Genomic DNA, 19,541 nt, shown 5'->3' with positions numbered 1-19,541 from the left:
GTCAACTGATGAGGGTTGAGGGGGAGTGCGATTGATGGTGGGAGGGAGACTGACAGCTAGTGGGGGGACCGGAGACTAGTTTGAGTGACGCGTCATCGTGGTGGGCGGGATCTCCCTTTAAATCGCCTGCTCTCCTTCCCCCCCCCCCCCCCGCTTAAAAGGTGCCGGAGTCCCTTTGCCCCACTCATCGCACCTGGGTCCCAGGAGGGCAACCCGGGCGCTGCAGCTTCAAAGCATCCAGTGTCTGCAGGTGATGTGTGCATTGACGTTGAACCCACGGGGTGGAGATGAGAGGAGCTGTTGTGGAAAATGGGTTTTGTTCGCGGCAATGGGCTGTTCACAAATGGAAACCGAGTCACTTCTCTTTCCCCTATCATTCGCTTCAAAACCCACGCGGGGAAAGGAAACGGTTTCGGTGTCATTTCCCAGAACGAAGTTGTGATCACATGGTGCCACAGACGCACCCTCCGACATGGGGCTCAACTCTCTCATGGGGCGCTGATTCCAGTCTGAACTCCGCCTCCACGGAAGACTCCCAGCAACAAGGTGGTCCACGTTTGGGCGGAAGGGCAGGATTCTCCGCTGGTGCTCACACCCAAGATGTGAGTGTGGACGGGATCTGCCCTTCACCAGCTGGCGCGACTCCGCTTCCGAGAAGCCGCCTTGTTTTGTCGCTGCACGACCTGGGCGCCTGCTGCGGGGGGAGCTCGGTGAGTGACTGACGAGCCATTTCCTGTTCTCGAAGTCCGAGAAAATGGGGGCTTCATCGTGCTGCTCAGGAAATAGGTTCTACTTTTAGCTGCTCAATCATCCGTTTTCTGACAAGCAGGTGACATGAAATAGTGGGCAAACGATTTGAATATGTTTTCATGGGCAATAAAGTGAAGCGTGGGGGAGCAGGACGTTCCCTCCTGCCCTTCATTTGCTCCCGTAGTTGTTTCTCTCTCTCAACGCTCTCACTCCTCCCCTCCCTGTCTCTCTCCACCTCAGTCCCTGAGGATTCCATTCCTTCTTAATCTCTCCATCTCCAACACATCTGCTCTCAGGAGGAGGCATTCCATGCCAGATCATTAGCGATGTCCTCCTTTTACAAACACGTGGCTTCTCTATCACCATCAACCCAGCCCAAACCCAATATCTGCCCCGCTCCCCTTTGGTATCACAGCCAACAAGGACAGGATTCCCCTTATCCTCACCTACTACATCCTCCACCCCTCCTGCCCCAACCTCTGCCTCCAATATATCCTGTTCTGCCATTTCTGCCACCCACGATGTGATCCCACCACCAGATACACATTCCCCACTTCACCTCTCTGCCTTCCGCAGGGACTGCTCCCGTGACACACTCTTCCGCTCCTCCCTCCCCACCAATCAACCCCTTGGCATCTACTCCTGTGATTGCAGGATAGGTTCCATGTGCCCACACCTCCCTCACCACCATTTGGTCTTTCCAAGGGAAGCAACACTTCTCTTGTGAATCTGCAGAGGTCATCTGGTGCTCCCATTGTGGTCTCATCTGCATCAGAAATACTGGATGCAGATTGGGAGATTGCTTTGTTGAGCACTTCAGCTCTGTCTGCTGTAATAGTGTGGATCTCCCAGTGGCAACCCATTTCAATTCACAGTCCCATTCCCTTGCTGATATGTCTATCCATGGTCTCATGGACTATCAGACTGAAACCACTGCAAATGGGAGGAACAACATTTCAACTGGGCATCCTCCAACCAGATGGCAATAACATCTACTCTGTTTGCTGTTAAACCCCCCCTCCCCCATCTTCTTCCTCTGTCTCTCCTCTAGTGCTCTCTTTTTCTCTCTCTCTCACACTCTCTTCCCTTTTTTCTCTGCCTCCTTTCTCACAGCCAAAATCAATTCTAACCTTTTCCTCTTATCCAATTTACACCTTTGTCTATTGGTTTGTATTTGTCCCCCTCCCATTCTTCCCCTTTTCCCCCCCAGCCTTTAATTCAGATGCATGTGTATTTTCACACACCTTAAGGAAGGACTCAGGCCCGAAACATCGGTTATATATCTTTACCTCCTCTGGACACTGTCACACTGGCTGAGTTCCTCCAGGATTTCTGTTTGAATACAATTGCAGTGTTTCTAGACTTTTGTGATTCTCTCCCACCTTCTCTGTCCAGAATCCTCTCACCTCTTGACCTCTCCTCTTTCCCTCCCCCTTTCCTCCGAGTCACACTTTAGTTCCCACAGTGTCCAGTTGATTGACCATTTCTCTCCGTAGATGGTTCCTGACCTGCTGAGTCCCTCCAGCTTCTCATTGTTTTTGAGTTTGATTGTATGATTCTGACATGATCACGTCCCCTAAGGTTGTTTTGTTTTTTTTCTTCGGTTTCCCTTTCTTTCATCCTCACTCTTTTGACTCCCTGGCTGAACATTTGAAAGAGGACAGTCCCTGGGGAAACACGTCAATGATAATATGCTGTGGATTTCCAAGCTCTTTTAATGTAAAGTTGCAGTTTGATTAAGTCGTGATGGCTGATAATTCTGCATGTTATTTTTTTCCCAAAAATAAATATATTCACAGTAAATTATGTACAACACAAGACCAAAAGCTGCTCCACACTTTACATTCTTAATTTCAATCTTTTTTACATTTTGTCAGTCATTGGTGTACCTTCCATGTTTAACATTGTTGCCTTAATACTCAAGTCACCATACCTTTGGCATCATTTTGTTTCTCCCCTTGGTTTGAGGAGCTTCCTCTCATTGTCAGTCCCTGGTAATGGGGCGTGGCTCTAAACAGTACTCCTGCCCTCATCCCTGGCCACCTGTCGCCCCGTCCCCCAAGTCCTTGTCTGTCCGTTGTTCTCTCCCCCCTGTCCTTGGCTGTCTGTTGTTCCTCCCCCCCTGCCCCTGGCCATCTGTCGCCCCCCCTGCCCCTCGCCGTCCGTCACCCCCTGCCCCCAGCTAACTCCAGACGTGGCAACACGGATGCTGTGCTGCCAAGCTCAGAGTTGACCTGAGCACCGCTCCAGCTTGTGGCGAGAAGCAGATGGCGGCAGTGAGAAACAGACAGTGACGGCTCGTTGCAGGATAATTGGTCGTCTTCCTTACCCCTAATCCCCCATGCAGCTGGAACTGTTCTGCCAGAGCCAGAGATGTGCAGAATGGTTCCAACTGCTTGGGGGATCAGGGGTAAGGAAGATGGCCATTGCTTCCACATTGAGCCAGCCACCTCCTGCTTCTCTCCCACTGGGTGCTGGGGGCCGAGTCATCTTTCCACTGAAAGTAAGAGAGGGAGGCACGGGGGCGAGGGATGACCTTCTCCCATTTCAACCTACCCCACCTCAAACGTCCAGACTCCGAAAACACCGCAACTCCTAAATGACCGCAACTGCAGTGTAAATGCGCTGCCTGTGTGAACGGCTACCCTGGAGGTAAGTATGCACATTTCTTTTTGGTATTTCTCCTTTACTTCTGTGTAAAAATGCCATTTGACCTGCCCAGAGAATTTGGGTGAATTATCACGTACACCTCTCCTATAACTCTGTCAATTATTTTAGTATTCTGGCAAGCAATTCATCAGCTGCTCCCAATCAAATTGTTTATGCTGCTCACCACCGACTTCAGGGGCATAATAGAGATGCCAAAAAAATTACTAAGCATTGTGTCTTTGGCAAGTGGTTGGAAACACAAGCACCCAGGGAAACCCCCCATGTGTCAAGTGCACTCATCACCTGAGATCAGAATCGGATTTTGGCAGCTGAGGAACGTGTGGGTCCATTCCAGAAGGCTACCATTTCTTTTTTCAAACCAACCATTAAATTAGATCTAAAACTGCTCTGTTGATTGAGGAATGCTTAAATTTCATGTGAATCAGATGCAGATAGTGTGAGTATGAAATGAGTTCCAATTAGTGTCATCATTTCGAAGGAGATTACGCATGATACAATATAATTGGTTACACAGGCTATATATCACGCTCCAAAAGTTAAATAAATGGGACCCAACAGTATCAGATAGATGTTTTCGCTGTAAAAAGGAAACGGGAACAACAGTACATGGAATTTGGGCATGTGAGAAAGTGGAAAAGTTTTGGGAAGATCTAAATCAGGTATTAAATAAAATCACAAAGAGCAACATACCAAAAAATCCAGAGATCTTTCTTCTAAGTAATATAAGAAGTAAAGAATTAGGCCTCAAATTGGATGAAGCACAAAAAAGATTAATTATGATAGACTTAGCTGTAGCCAAAAAATGTATAATGTCAACCTGGAGATCAGAAGAGAGCCTGAGAGTACAGCAATGGTACATCGAAATGAATAAATGTATTTAATTGGAAAAAATAACATATAATTTAAAAAATAAAGTCACAGTATTTGAACAAATTTGGGAACCATACATGGAACACAACAGAGAGGACCTACCACCATGATAGAATGAGAAGAAGATGAAATGAACTGACCCAGTGTGTGGAAGTAGATGACACCATTTTCTTATTTATTTTCATTGTGTGATGACATTGTTTAATGGGTTTGTTGTAATGTATATGTTGAACATTTAGTGGGTAGGGAGGGGGAAAAAGGGGAGAAAATGCCACTGTATATTCAAGAGGGAAATGTTTGTGTGTATTTTGGTTAATATGGTTCATAGTGTGAAAAATAAAATAAAAAAAAACAATAAAAATAACATTTGGAAGGAGGGAACACAATTTATCTTTAAGAATAAATTTGCCCTAATTTAAATACCTTTCATTCCTGTAAGAAACATAGTGTTTACAAAAAATAAAATGCTGGAACTATTTGGCAGATCAGAGAAGATTTGTAGAGAGACGTATTAACATTAGAGGATCCAGAATTATAATGTTCCAGGAAAGGTGGTAATGCATTAGTGGATGGAATGAAGGTTTCTTTGATGCTGTGCTAGGGTAGGTCTAAGATTGAAGGCATCACAGCATAAAGGGAGAGATCTGTGAGTCATTCTGAAATTGGTGCATGGAGGCTGAATTCAGCTTTTTTATTTTAATTGTTCTTCCCCACCCACGCTATTTCTCCTTCCCCCATCTTCTTGCATCAACTCTTGTTTGAGGTTTTGGGTGGAATGCTGTTCTATAGGTATTAATCACCAAGTGGGCATCCTGGTATCAGGACAAACGAGGATCTTGGCTGGATCTTCTCTTATTCACGTAAGTGAAGATCCAAGTGTGACAAATTCAGTGTAAATGCTTGTGAAATCGATCTATCTTTTTATATTTATTAACTTTACCATACAGAAATGTGATGCATGCTACTGGAGTTGGTTTTCTTGTAACTTGGTATTTGCTGCACCTTTCGCATTTTGAGTGGATGAATGTACTTTTAAGTATGACTGTAGCATTTGTGCTATGCAGGCATGGAGAAGAACGACACGCACACCAAAGCCTTGAAGTCGAGTCTGGTTTATTGCACTAGCCATCGCGTTTATGTGGGCCCCAGGCACTGATGTCAGGGCCTCACGTCATCGGAGCACTGGCCTGGGATTGGCTAGCGTTCCTGCCACAGTTCCTGTCTTCCCACTGTGCAGGAGGCCACCTGGGACGATGGCTGGTGTAACCCCCAGGTCTGCGGTTGCCGTGTTCGTTGTCTATTTTGTGGGCCGGTCCGCATCTCTGTGCGGCGCTACATGACAATAAATTCATTATCTGGCCAATATAGAAAACTTTCCGGAGGCTAAAAAGACTGGAGCAGATCTAATGAAATGGCTTGGTCCTGTTCATTGATCATGTCCTTTTAAATATACCTCAGTTATGTGGATAGGTTTTCAAAGCATTTTCCTGAATGACATGGATTTTTCTACAGAATGTATGAATGTATCAATAAGATGGGGAACTGTTGAGAACGCCAGTGAATGTGTGGTTAGTTTAACCTGCAGAGACAAATTCTGGTAGGGTGGGTCAGTGGTTCACGAAATGTGTTGGGCAATCTTTGGGAAGAGCTGAGGTCAGGCTCTGCAAATAACACTAGTGTTCAAATTTCTGAGTGAGTGAGCAGGCTTAATCCCCAATTTTAATCCGTCCCCATTCACAGTGGCACTTTATCCCAGTAATTAACTGCCAATATACCAGTTAGTGTGCCAGTGTGAATACTTGCGAATCTGCTCATAGGCATCAGATCACCCTGGGGATGAACCGCCTTGGTAGGGTGTGTCATCCCCAGTGCGATCTGACATCTGCATGCAGGTTAGCCCATTGTGAAAGGGTCAGGGGGTATCCTGGGACCATTTAGTGAGGATAGACGCCCCTCTATCCTGGGACGCATGGTGGTGAGTGTGAAAGGATGCAGAGAACCGGTTAACTAAATCCAGTGTGAATGGCAAAAATGGCTTCTTTAGCTGGTTTGTTGAACTGTCAATTTACTGGTAAGCCAGTGTGAAAAGGGATATTTCATCAAAACACAGATGGAATACTTTTATAATGGAATCTTCTCTTCAGATTTTCCCCAATATTCACTCGACCATCTGACTGAAGTAAAATGCTCTGGGCAGAATAGTGTTGAGGAATGTTCAGTTGCTTTTCAATATCTCTGGCTTCGGGAGAATCATGGCACGTAGGGGATGTAGTGATACCACTGTGAGGCTGTTGGTGCCATTGGTACTGTATCTCTGTGTATGGCTGGCCCACCTCCTTCCTGTAACTCCTCCCCCTGGAATTCCCCAATAAAGGTGATTACGCCTGAGTCTCCCTTTCTACGAATCCTGGAATCAGGCCAGCAACAGGAGCATGTGTCCAATACTATGGTAATAAAAGCCTGTCATCTAGTAACTCCAGTCTTTTGGCATTATTAATAGTGTATCAATTTTATTACCATAAAGTGTTTTTACCACAATGGACAAGTCGCTGAGGCTGGACAAGGGAGATATTGATCTGCAATCGCCCAAAGCCCCAGACCAATTTGAGTTCTGGCTACTCTGTTTTAACCCCTTTCTGCACGCCTCCGCTAGAGTCATGGATTCCGACGATAACAAGCTACAACTGCTACAATTGCAGGTTGGCCACCATGCCTATGCGATCATCAGGGGCTGCACAATGTATGAAGAGGCCATGAACAAACTCCAAAACCAGTAAAGGCCCAGGACGAACACAGTCTACGACAAACATCTCTTGGCCACCCACAAGCAGCAACCCAGTAAATGCTTCAAGAAATACCTTAATGGGCTGCATGAACTTGGGTAATCTTGCAGCTGCAAGATTGTTATTGCTGAGGTCTACACAGATGAACTCATTCAGGACACCTACGTAGCAGGCATCCGATTAGACTACATCCACCAGCGACTGCTGGAATTGGATGAACTGGCCTTGCAGAGGGCCTTTGAGGTGTCCAAAATGTTGGATGTAGCCCTCTGGAACACGAACTCATTCTCATTTGACAATGTGACTGCCTAACGGGGAATGTGGGCACCGCCATCTTGGGATGGAGGTCTCAGACTTCCTCCACCCCAACTTTTCCGCCACCATCGCTGAGCACCCAAAGAGCTACTTCTGCAGCCAACAGAAACACCTGGAAGTGCTGCCCAACCAAGGAAGCAGTGTGCTTAGGATGTGGGAAGAAGGGACACTCTGCCAGAGTCTGTAAGTCCATACCTTCCCCTCTCTAGCAGCGCTGCGTGCATGCAGTGGGAGCTGGCATATCTCTGGCATCATTTCTGCCCCTGATCGACAACACTGCGTATGGGCTTCTTGGTCTGCACCACTTCCACCCCCGAGCAACAGCTTCACGTGAGTGCCATGACGGCTGCCATCTTGCCAGTCTGGGCCGCGAGCACCATCTTACCAGCCTGAATCAGACAGCGACTCCAACAATAACTGGGTACTGGCATCAATTGTACTCGACCATGACAGCCCCCACCAGTCCACCCGATCAATGATGGAGGTCGAGGTAAATGATAATCTCATTAACTGCCTATTCGATAGTGGGAGCACAGAGAGCTTTGTACATCCCAACGTCATGCGGAACTACTCTCTCAGCAAATTGCAAGATCTTGGCTTCCAGGTCCAAATCGGCAGATATTTGTGGCAACTGCATGGTGATGCTGACCATATGTGGCACAACCTGTGAAAATTTTAAACTGTTATTAATGCTGCAGCTTTACGTGCCCATGATACTGGGGTTGGATTTCCAGTGCCACCTCAAGAGGGTAACTATGGAATTCAACGGGCTCCATTTCCCTCCCCCCCCCCCACAAGCACCAGTTTTTAAACTGTCCGCCCTCCCTGCTACATGTGACTAAGCAGCATACCATGACCACCCACCGCGTCCCACCTGTAGACTGTCCATCCTCTGGATCATCCCCCTGCCCCTTTTTGCCATCTTCACCCCCGACTGTAAGCCAGTTGCTTCCAAGAGCAGGCGATACAGCACTGGGGACAGGGCATTCATTGGGTTGGAGGTGCAACATCTTCTGGCTTCGGGGGTCATTGAACTGAGCACTGGCCCCTGGAGAACCCAGGTCGTGGTGGTCAAAAAATTGGGAAAAGCTCCCATCAACCAGCTGGATGTGTATATTGCGGATATGGTGAACCAGATCGCCCAGTGCCAGGTTTTTTCCACCATAGATTTAAAATTGGCATATCGTCATCTCATCCACCAAAGGTCCCCCAGTCCATGGCATTCAAGTTGGACAGCTGCCTCTACCATTTCCTATGCTCCCCTTCACAGTCACCAATGGTGTCTCCATCTTTCAGAGAGAAATGGACCGGATGGTGGACTAGCATGGGCTCAAGGCCACATTCCCCTATTTGGATGATGTCACCATCTGTGGCCATGACCTGCAGGACCACAATGCAAACTTAGAAAAATTCCTCCAAATGGCTAAGGCACTCAATCTCACTTATAATAAGAACAAATGTGTGTTCTCCACATCACTCCTGGCCATCCTCAGTTGTGTTGTGGAACCTGGCGTCATTGGTCCTGACCCCGACCGCAAGCACCCCCTGCTGGACCTCCCACTCCCTCACAGCCAAAAGGCCATGAAGAGGTGCCCAGGGTTCTTCTCATACTATGTCCCCAATTCTGTGGAAAAGACCCTGTCCCTGGTGAAAGCCACCTCCTTCCCTAAACACCCCCCCCCCTCACCCCGCTGTCAGTGGAAGCTCGGGTGGCCTTCACCCGCATCAAAGGAGACATTGCCAAAGCCACAATGCATGTTGTGGACTAATTCACCCCATTCCCAATTGGAGAGCAATGCCTCCGACTTTGCCCTAGCCGCCACCCTTAACCAACCATGGTGGTTTTCTCCCGCACCCTCCATAGCTCTGAAGTCCGGCACTCCTCATCAAGAAGGAGGCCCAGGCAATTGTTGAAGCATCGTGCAACACTGGAGGCACTATCTGTGTGGTAAATAATTTACCCTGCTGACTGACCAATGTGCAGTTGCATTTATGCTTAACAATAAGCAGCGGGTAACATCAAAAATGTTAAGATTCTGAGGTGGAGAATAGAACTCTCCACCTATAACTATGACATCTTGTACTGACCTGGGAAGCTCAACGAGCCTTCAGATACCCTGTCCCAGGGAAATGCGCCAGTGCTCAGTCCAATTGACTCTAGGCCCTCCACTATGACCTCTGCCACCATGGGTCACCAGGCCTTTTCACTTCATCAAAGCCAGAAACCTTCTCTATTCCATTGACAGTGTCAGGACGCTGACCAGAAACTGCCGGTTCTGTGCTGAATGCAAGCTACACTTCTACAAGTCTGACCAGTCACACCAGATCAAGGCCACCTGCCTCTTTGAACACTTGAATGGATTTCAAGGGGCTCCTGCCCCCCTCCAACAGAAACCTATGCTTCCTCAACATAGTTTCTGAGTGCTCCCGATTTCCCCATTGCTATCCTCTGCCCAGACATGACCACGGCCATGGTCATTAAGGCACTGAACAGCATCTTTACCCTATTTGGATACCCGAACTACATCCGCAGTGATCGGGGGTCCTCTTTTATAAGTGATGAGCTGCGTCAGTACCTTTTGCCATGGGGCACCAGTAAAACCACCAGCTATAACCCCTGTGGAAACAACCAGGTGGAAAGGAAAATTGCCACCGTTTGGAAGGCAGTCCTCCTAGCCTTGAAATCGAGAGGCCTCCCCATCTCTCATTGGCAAGAGGTCCTCCCCGAGGCGCTCCATGCAATTAGATCCCTCCTGTGTACAACCATTGACACCACGCCTCATGAATAAATGTTTTCCTTCCTCAGGAAGTCTGCATTGGGGACAACACTACCATCCTGGCTGACGTCCCCAGGACCAGTCCTGGTTTGGAGGCATGTGCACGGCCATGAGACCAATCCACCTCCTCCATGCTAACCCCATTATGACTATGTGGCGTACCCAGATGGGCACAAAGATGCCATCTCTGTCCGGGACCTGGTATGTGCAGGAGACCCCGAGACCACCACGATCCAGTGAGACCTACTACCACTATTAACCACTACATACCCAGGCACCCTACCCTGAACCATGCAGGGTATGGTTGATCTGACCACCGCAGCTGATCCCCAGCACCCTGCTCTGGCCCCTGCCCCACCTATCCCTCCCCAGTCACCGGGTACACCAACTGCTGACCTCCTCCAAATCTACCAAGAACTGGCAGCTGCACTTCAGCCAGCACCACGGCAGTCCCTGAGACATAAAAGGCCACCAGTCCAGCTGAACTTGTAATGCACTCCACTCCACCCTGCCGTACTTTCTTAAAAAGAGGGGGTGAATGTGATGATACCACTGTGTCACTATTATGCCATTGGTACTGTATCTCTGTGTATGGCTGGCCTGCCTCCTCCCTGTAACTCCTCCCCCTGGAATTCCCCAATAAAGGCGATTACACCTGAGACCCTCCCTCAGTACGAATCCTGGAATCAGGCCAGTCTTTTGGTGTTATTGATGGTGTATCGGGGAGAGGGAGAAATGCTGTTATCTTCTGCTTCCTGATTATTATTCACCCGCCCTGTTCCCTCTTTATTCCCTCACACCCTGTCCCTTCCTCTTTCCTCTCAATCTGCCTACAACTTCCCTGATGCTCACACTTTCTCATCTCTTCACACTTTCTCATCTCTTCAAGCTTTTTCTGCTCTGCCTGAATACCCTCTCTTTATATTCCTCCTTTCATCCCTTTGTTTACCCCTGCTCTCCCTCTCTCTCTCTTCCCCAGCCCCCCCTCTCTATTTCTCTATCTCTCCCCTCTACCAGATGAAGGAAGTTGCACATTGCATATTTGGAAGTGTCTATGAGGCAGTTGAACATTTTAACTCTTCATTATCTTTCATTTGGGAAAGATGAAGGAAGTCCATCATAATTCCAGTGAATATTTGACAAAATGATAGGTAAAATGTAAGGTTTTTACAAGCAATCTGGTCACCCCTTTACAGAGAGGGATAGGCTTTTGAAAGTGTGTAAAGATGTTTACCAAAATATTGTCTAGATTAAGTTCAAGTTCATTGTCATCTGATTGTACAAGTACAACCTGTCAACAGCATTTTCCAGTCCTTGGTGCAAAAACATGCAAGCACACATCCAGACAGAACCATTCTGTGGGGGCATCTCAGTTAGCTACCATCATCACCTGGCAGATACAATAACCTAAAAACCTCTCTTCCATGCTGCTTATATAAATCCACAGGGCTTCGTATGCAGTTTGTCTCCCAATGTCCTGGGATCTCTCTCAACACCATATACCTCCCAGACAGCCTTAAACCTAAAGGCATTAACTTTGATTTTTCTAATTTTAGGTAAACCATTCCTTTATCTGATTCCACTGTTTCTATCTCATTTTCTGTACTTTTATTTTTTCCCTCTCTCTAATTTTACTTATCCTGTCCTACTTCCTCATGGAATTTCTCCAACATGTCTCTCCACTTTCTACACCCTCTGTTCTATACACTATCACCTCTGGGGCCCCTTTCCCCTTTATACATATAATTTCACCTTTTCTATCTTTGTCTTGATAAAAGGTTCAGATATGAATTGTTAACTGATCTTTTCTACCCAGAGATGCTGTCTGACCTGCTGAATTCCTCCAGCAATTCTTTGTTTACTCAAGATTCCAGCAGCTACATTTTTAAACTTATTTTTTAAAAAATGTAGACATCTAGCCCTGTAACAGGCCAATTCAGCCCTGAGTCCGCGCTGCCCAATTTATACCCCGTTAACCTACACCTCCGGTACATTTTTGAAGGGCAGAAGGAAACTGGAGCTCCCGAAGAAAACATACGCAGACACGGGGAGAACGTACAAACTCCTTACAGACAGTGCAGGATTGAAACCCAGGTCTGGTCCCGATCGCTGGCACTACACTGACCATGCCACTTTTGTATTTCTGGAGACCGTTGATTTATTGGCTTTAAATGGAAATTGACAGCAGTGTGGATGAAATTTTTGACTTTAGTATCAAGAAGGAACCTTAACCGGCATTGATGTCTCAGAAGAAGAGATAAAGAGGGAGCCTAATCTGACTGAAAGAAATAATAGATTGCATTTCCCTCAGAAATTTAGGCTTCACCAGGATGATCAATATGTATTCCCAGTGATGCAGATATTTTTTGGAGAAATTGTGAAAATTTAGAAGAGAGATTGTTTAATGTGAGGATGCTTTCAGGTGGCGGAGGAGGGCTGATGAGACCTTAATTCAATCAAGAATGGAGGTACAGAAGGATTGGACATCAATGGTGTTTATGGAGACCATGAAGTTATCGTTGACTGAGCACAGCCCTTTTGGAAGGGCGAAAGAGTACTGCATTGCTCGTTAGGTACTACTCATGGAAGAGACTCGTGCAAAAATTAAAAAATATATTGTTGAAGTGAGTGAAAATTGAAATGGGAAGAAGTAATTTCATGGGGCTACTTACATAGTTTTTGTGTTACATTTGCGGCTTATGATTGGAACTTGAAGAAACGCCAGCCAGAATTCTTCCCCAATAACATGGGAAATCTAGTACATGGATTTACCTCCATGGCAAACCCCAGCACCTGTCGCTCTCTACCATGTACTCTGAATCCATTTGTTTTGCATCAGGTTAAACGTGGATTCAAGTGGAATTTGCACTTGCTTCTGTGGGATTGATGTGGTATTAATGCTTGACAGGTCTTGGGATAGGTTCTTGGGTCAGCACGTAGTGGAGTTGGTCATTGCACATGAAATCCCAGTGGAAACTTGAACAATTTATTCAGCTGGTACCTTGAGCCAGTACTGAGGAAACTCTGCACTGTTGGAGAGACAGTACTGACAGATTGTCTGGAAGCAAATAATGAAGGAGTGTTGCATTGTCAAAAGACAGTATTAAAGATATATTGCAGTGTTGGAGAAGTGGCACTGAGCTCACATTCATTCTTGTCGGGGCATTGCTGATTAAAGCTCGCAATGGAAAGGCATGAACTGATTGAGCACTATGCTTTTGGAAAGGCCATGCAATGCTATCATGGAGGGACAATTCTGAGGAAACATTGCACTTTTGGAGGGTCAATACCGAGAGAGCCCTGCACTACCTGAGGACCAGTATTGAAAGAACTGCTCACTGTCTAAGGTGCTGAGTCTTTGAAGCAAGTTTCCTGGGTCAATATTTATCCTTTAATCAACATTCAATGAATAGACTATCTTGTTATTTATCTAAATGCAGTTTGTGAAATTTAACTGTGCCATAATTGGTGGCTCATCTCTAACATTACAATACCATAGATTTCAAAATACTTGAGCAAACAATGAACTGCTGGAGAAACTGAGCAGATCAGACAACATCCGTCAGTATAAGCAGACAGTCAATGTTTCGCCTTTATTAACCCAAAATGTTGACTGACCATGGATTCTGGCTGACTCGTTGAGTTTCTCCAGCAGCTCGTTGTTGGCTCAATATTCCAGCAATTGCAGTTTTTATGTTTGTCTTCTTTAAAACTACTTAGTTCACTACAAAGCATTTTAGAATTCCCTGAGGCAGTGAAAAGTGGCATTTATACACCATTTATTTTATTGCAACTGTGCAACCGTGCCTGCCTGTCCCACGTCGGACTTGTCGGTCACCAACGAGCCTGCAGCAGACGTGGACAAACCCCTCCATAAATCTTCATCCGCGAAGCCAAGCCAAAGAAAGAAAGAAGAAAAATTTTATTGGATATTGTTAATTAGTTATTTAGGTGCATGGAGGTTTGTGACATTGGTTTATTTGACTGCTCACTTTCTTTTGTTCTTTCAGAGACAATGAAGGACAGACTCGAGGAATTAATAGAACTTTCAAAACTTTATCAACAGCCGACAGAGGCTCATGATAACATTGATGCTCCTCAGGAGAGCTTCGTGTTTGAATGCGACTTCATTTTGCAGAACCTTTATAAGGTATCGCACCAGATTAGGGAGGAAAATGGGCGTCTGAAAGTGGACATCAAGCGCTTGGGAAAGCAGAATAACCGCTTCCTGACCTCAATGAGACGTTTCAGCAGCATTAAGAGGGATTCAAGTTCTATTGCTAAAGCCATAAAAAGCCAAGGTGAGAAGATTCAGCAAAGATTGCAGAACCTGAACAACGACATAGGGGAGATAACGGACACTCATGGGCCTAACGCTGCCATTGTTCGCATTGCTAAGGCACAGCATTATACCCTTCTACATGCCTTCCACAATGCCATGTTGGAGTACAACACAGAGGAGATGAGGCAGCGGGAAAACTGCAAGACCCGGATCCAGCGGCAGCTGGAGATCATGGGAAAGGATGTGTCCAGTTATGAGATGGAGGAAATGATCGAACAGGGCAAGTGGGATGTTTTCTCCGAGAACCTGCTGAGTGAAGTGCGAGGGGCACGAACTGTGCTGTCAGAAATTGAGCAGCGCCACCAAGAGCTGTTGAAGCTAGAGTCCAGAGTCCGGGACATCCATGATCTGTTCTTACAGATGGCTTTGCTGGTGGAGCAACAGTCTGGGACTTTGAACAACATCGAGGCGAATGTACAACAGGTTCAAGACTATGTTGGCAGTGCCAGGACTCAACTAACAAAGGCAGTAGAGCTCAAAAGGAAAAACATTTGTCGACAGATCTTCTGCTGCTGCGGTTGCTGTCCCTGACCCAAGATCCTCTCCCACCATCTCTCACTCTGCCTTGATGCTGCTTCAAAATCTCACAGCAGAGCCTCCCCCCCACCCCACAAGAAAATAGTCTCAAATTAATGGAGAGAATAGCCATGATATTGCTCTTTTATAGGGGAATTCCTCTCCATTTCAAAGGGACAGATTTGAACTGTGAAGTTTGCTTTGCTTCCCTATCCCTGTCCCACCCTACCCAACCCACTGATTGAAAGCTCAGGATCCTCCCACTCCTGTGCAATTCTAGACCATTTCCAATTCTAGACCATAAAGTATTTCTTATCTGACTCCAGCGATAGGACCATGTATAGTGGCAATAGATCACATGGAAAATCATGCATTGACTTGCTCGATTTTAATTTATTAATTTAGACATACAGCACAGTAACAGGGCCTTTTGGCCCACAAGCCCATGCCGCCCAACTACACTTAATTGACCTACATTTTTTGAATGTGGGAGGAAACTGGAGGAAACCCATGCAGACACGTGGGGAACGTACAAACTCCTGACAGACAGTGCTGGATTCAAATCCCGGTCACAACTGCTGGTGCTGTAACAGCGTGGCGCTAACCTCTACAGTAACTGTAGTGCCCAACGCTAACCATGCCTCCCCGGTTAGTTGTTTGTTTTGTGGTTGGTGATCACTTGTGTGGTGCAAATAGCTGGAGTCTGGTGCTATGGTATTTAATCCATTTGCCCTTTCTCCCCTGGTCTATTATCCACTGCACTTTCATTTGGAGGATGCTTGGTGTGTTGGGGGTGCCTGTAGGGGGTGTGGGGGTGAATGCCAAGTGGGGAGAAGAAGTTGGCAGGAGCAGGATGAAAGGTGATGGGTGGGGACAGGGTATGTTCAGAAGTCTGCTTGTGGTTGACAGGCTACCCAGAATTGTTACCTCCAGCACAGAAGAGAATCAGGTGGAAAGAGAAGTAAATTATGCTCTCTCATTATAAACAACAGTGAAGGTGTTCCTGATTCTGGTTCTGGTTGAACAATCCAGAGGCAACTTCCAAAATTGAATTTGATAAATCTGTAAATTTCTAACAAAGAGAATGACCATGCAGCCCCACTGGTATGTGTGTCCTTTCTTGAGTGGGACTTCTATGAAAGGACTTCTGACACCACTCATCAACCAGTTCAAGTTTTTACCCAACACTCTGTGGCTGCCCTTTTAACATCTGAACAGAAGCCTCACATGACTAGGAATGATTGGGGCTTTATGAAGTATTCTTGCTCGCCATCTCCCATCTGACCTTTCATAATTGTGTCACCATTAACCCGGCACATGTACCTGACCCTGAAGATCAACTGGATCATGACTGTCTGAAGAGAAACCACCTTCTGATCTTGGCCCACCAGGATCTAACTGACTGCCTGATTGATGGAGCGACAACATGGTTTGTAGACAGCTCCGCCTTTGTAGTGATCTGAATATGCAATAGTACAGATCGTTGGTTGACACTGTAATCGAAGCTGCTGCCTTCCACCAACCCTTATCTGCTCAGCAGGCTGAACTGTTCACTTTGACTTGTGCATTCATCAAAGGAAGAGACCTTCCCCTCAACATTTGCACTGATTCACGTTATGCTTTTGGGGTAGCCCATGATTTTGGTGCTTTGGCAACACTGAGGGTTCCTTCCTCATCAGGCACCCCTATAAAGAATGCCTTTTTGTTAGATGCCCTTTCCCAGCCCACTCATTTGGCTATCATAAAGTGTGAAGCACACACCAAGGCACAGAATAACGCATATGCTGACACCACCGCTTGTTCAGCTGCAATCGATTACTGTCTATTTGGACAAAAATGACCTGGACAGTGTACAAAAGTCATAAGGGGGCGCCCCTGAAAAACAGATTGATCTATGGCAACAGCAGGGGTGCACTATACGTCCTGAGACTCGGTTATGGACCACCCATGCTTTTATCTGATGCGTTTTTACCTGTGCTACCTAATTACATGCGTGCAATGACACATTTAGGTAAGGAGGGAATGGTAGGAGTGGCATTAAAAACATGGTGGCACCCTAACCTAAGAAAAGAGGCACAGAGGAAAACATGTGAGTGTGTTATCTGTCAGAAAAATAAACCTGGCAAAGCAACCAAGTGCCCTCTGGGTAGGACATGACTGCCTATGGGACCCTTTGAGTGTATACAGATTGATTTTATAGAATTATCTAGAGTGGATAGCTATAAGTACAGTTTGATTCTTTTTGACCCTTTTAGTAGATGGGTGGAATCAATCTCAATGTTGAACACAACAGATCCTACTTGAAAGATAAATTAGGAAGCAATTTGAGTTTACCAGAGGGAAGTAACCTTGAATATGTGATTACAGATACAATGTTAATCAAAAGATTTATAACAAATATGTATATCAAACTGCAAGAAAAGGAGAATGAGGAAACAAATGGTAAAACTAAACAAAAATGGGAACAAGATTTAAATATAAAGATAAAAAAGGAAACATGGGAGAAATTATGTTCTGGAACGATGAGAAATACAATAAATACGAAGCTGCGTATGATACAATATAATTGGTTACACAGACTATACATTACACCGCAAAAGTTAAATAAATGGGACCCAACAGTATCTGATAGATGTTTTCGATGTAAAAAAGAAAGGGGAACAACAATTCATGCAATCTGGACATGTGAGAGAGTAGAAAAATTTTGGGATGATCTCAATCAGATATTAAATAAAATAACAGAAAACAATATACCAAAGAATCCAGAGATCTTTCTCCTAAGTAACATAAAAAATAAAGAATTTGGAATTGACTTGGAAGATGCACAAAAAAGATTTGTCAAGATAGCCCTAGCCGTAGCAAAAAAATGTATTATGTCAACCTGGAAATTGGAAGATAATTTGAAAATACAACAATGGTATATAGAAATGAATAAATGTATTCCATTAGAAAAAATAACATATAGTTTAAGAAATAATATTGAAATATTCAAACAAGTATGGGAGCCTTACATTAAATACAATAGCGAAAACCTACCGGGAACAAACATTACCTAAGTTGATGGAAGGAGAAGAAAAGAAAAGAATGGACTCAGTAGAATTTCTGGTGTATTTTTGTTGAATGACAACATTGTCTGACTGAATTAATGCAACATAGATTGTATACCTAAAATGGATGAGAGGGGGGGGGTGGGGGGGGGGTGGCTTGGGAGGAGGGAGGGGGGAGGGAGAAAAAGTCACTGTAAATGTGTGGAAAAGAAAAAGTGTATATCATGGCTATGGTGATTTATGGTGTGAAAAATAAAAAATTTAAAAAAAAATGTTGAACACAACAGCAGAAACAGTGGTAGGAGTTGTATTACAGGATATCTTACCATGACTTGGACTCCTGACCATTATTAGTTCAGACAATGGGCAGCATTTCACTGCTAAGGTAAATGAAGAACTATGCCAACATCTCAGAATAAAACAACAATTTCACTGTGCCCATCATCCCCAGGAAGCTGGAATCGTGGAAAGAGCAAATGGCACATTGAAAAATAATTTGACTAAGCTAACAGAGGAAACCGGTCTAAATTGGGTAAAGTGTTGCTAACCACCCCCACAGCAATAAAGGTTGAAGGTCAGGCTCAGTGGATTCATTACACAGATTGTAAGAAGATTGGTTCCACGGGAAAACAACATGAATCAACGAAAAACAAGGGGACTTAAAAACAATGAATGGCTGTAATGAATGGTTATTATCCTTCTGGGGACTCTAGTTACTTTTCTGATTGCCCCGATGATAGAACATCAGGTGAGGGAACATGGGGACTTAAATCATCAAGCAGGGTCACAGACCCTGAGATCCAAACGGAACTGGCATGGTAACACCTATGTCCTTGATGTATGTCAAAACTATGAATGCATCCCATTGCTGGACCTACACCCACATACCAACCTGTAGTGGTCAGGGAGTCCCCATGATAGCAATACCCTTTAATGATACAGAACATCAGGCATGGAGATGTCACTCTTATTGGACTTTGAACACTATAAGAGCAGCTCCATGCTGACTTGTTAAACATATGATCAATAATTGGTATAAGCCCAAATATTACCTGTCCAAAATACTCTCATATTTTATACTGAACAGGTACACTAAAGGCCATGTACCCACTTAAGCAACAAATTTAGCTATTTTATGGAGGAAAGAACCTTAAAGCCTATTTTTGTGATGGGCGGAAAGTGTATCCATGGCTGCCATACTATTGGCAATGGAGTTATTATTTAACTTACCTTGCCCCAGTGATACGGCATTTTGAGGATATTACTGACCATCCTTTTGTACAAGGTAGAGTTTAAAAAAGAACCATTTCTGAAACAGCGATTTAAAAACAAAAATGATTCTCTTCCCCAGTTATGGTGTGGGCTAAGGCGGCTCAGGGGTTGATCGATATGGCTAGTGCCTTTGAGAAGCTTGCTAACAATACTGCCAGGATCGAGGAAAACACACAGACCCAAATTTGTGAACTCACTA

General features: G+C 45.3%; 1 protein-coding gene across 2 annotated transcripts; it reads left to right on the top strand.

Moving 5' to 3' along the window:
- The first annotated feature begins 182 nt into the window (after nt 1-182).
- On the top strand, nt 183-18,198 carry stx11a (syntaxin 11a). Of its 2 annotated transcripts, none has more exons than XM_069931649.1 (2): nt 183-250; nt 14,176-18,198. In XM_069931649.1, exon 2 carries the CDS (start codon nt 14,181-14,183, stop codon nt 15,036-15,038), a length of 858 nt encoding a protein of 285 aa, XP_069787750.1. In that variant the 5' UTR covers nt 183-250; nt 14,176-14,180; the 3' UTR covers nt 15,039-18,198. The 2 variants fall into 2 exon arrangements, with proteins under 2 accessions (XP_069787750.1, XP_069787749.1); XM_069931648.1 differs by lacking the exon at nt 183-250 and adding an exon at nt 261-710.
- Nucleotides 18,199-19,541: the final 1,343 nt, after the last annotated feature.

The sequence above is a fragment of the Narcine bancroftii genome, chromosome 4 (assembly GCF_036971445.1).
Source record: "Narcine bancroftii isolate sNarBan1 chromosome 4, sNarBan1.hap1, whole genome shotgun sequence".
NCBI classification, from domain to species: Eukaryota; Metazoa; Chordata; class Chondrichthyes; order Torpediniformes; family Narcinidae; genus Narcine; species Narcine bancroftii.
The sequence above is the reverse complement of the archived record's forward strand: the minus strand, read 5'-3'. Positions and strand labels throughout refer to the sequence as shown.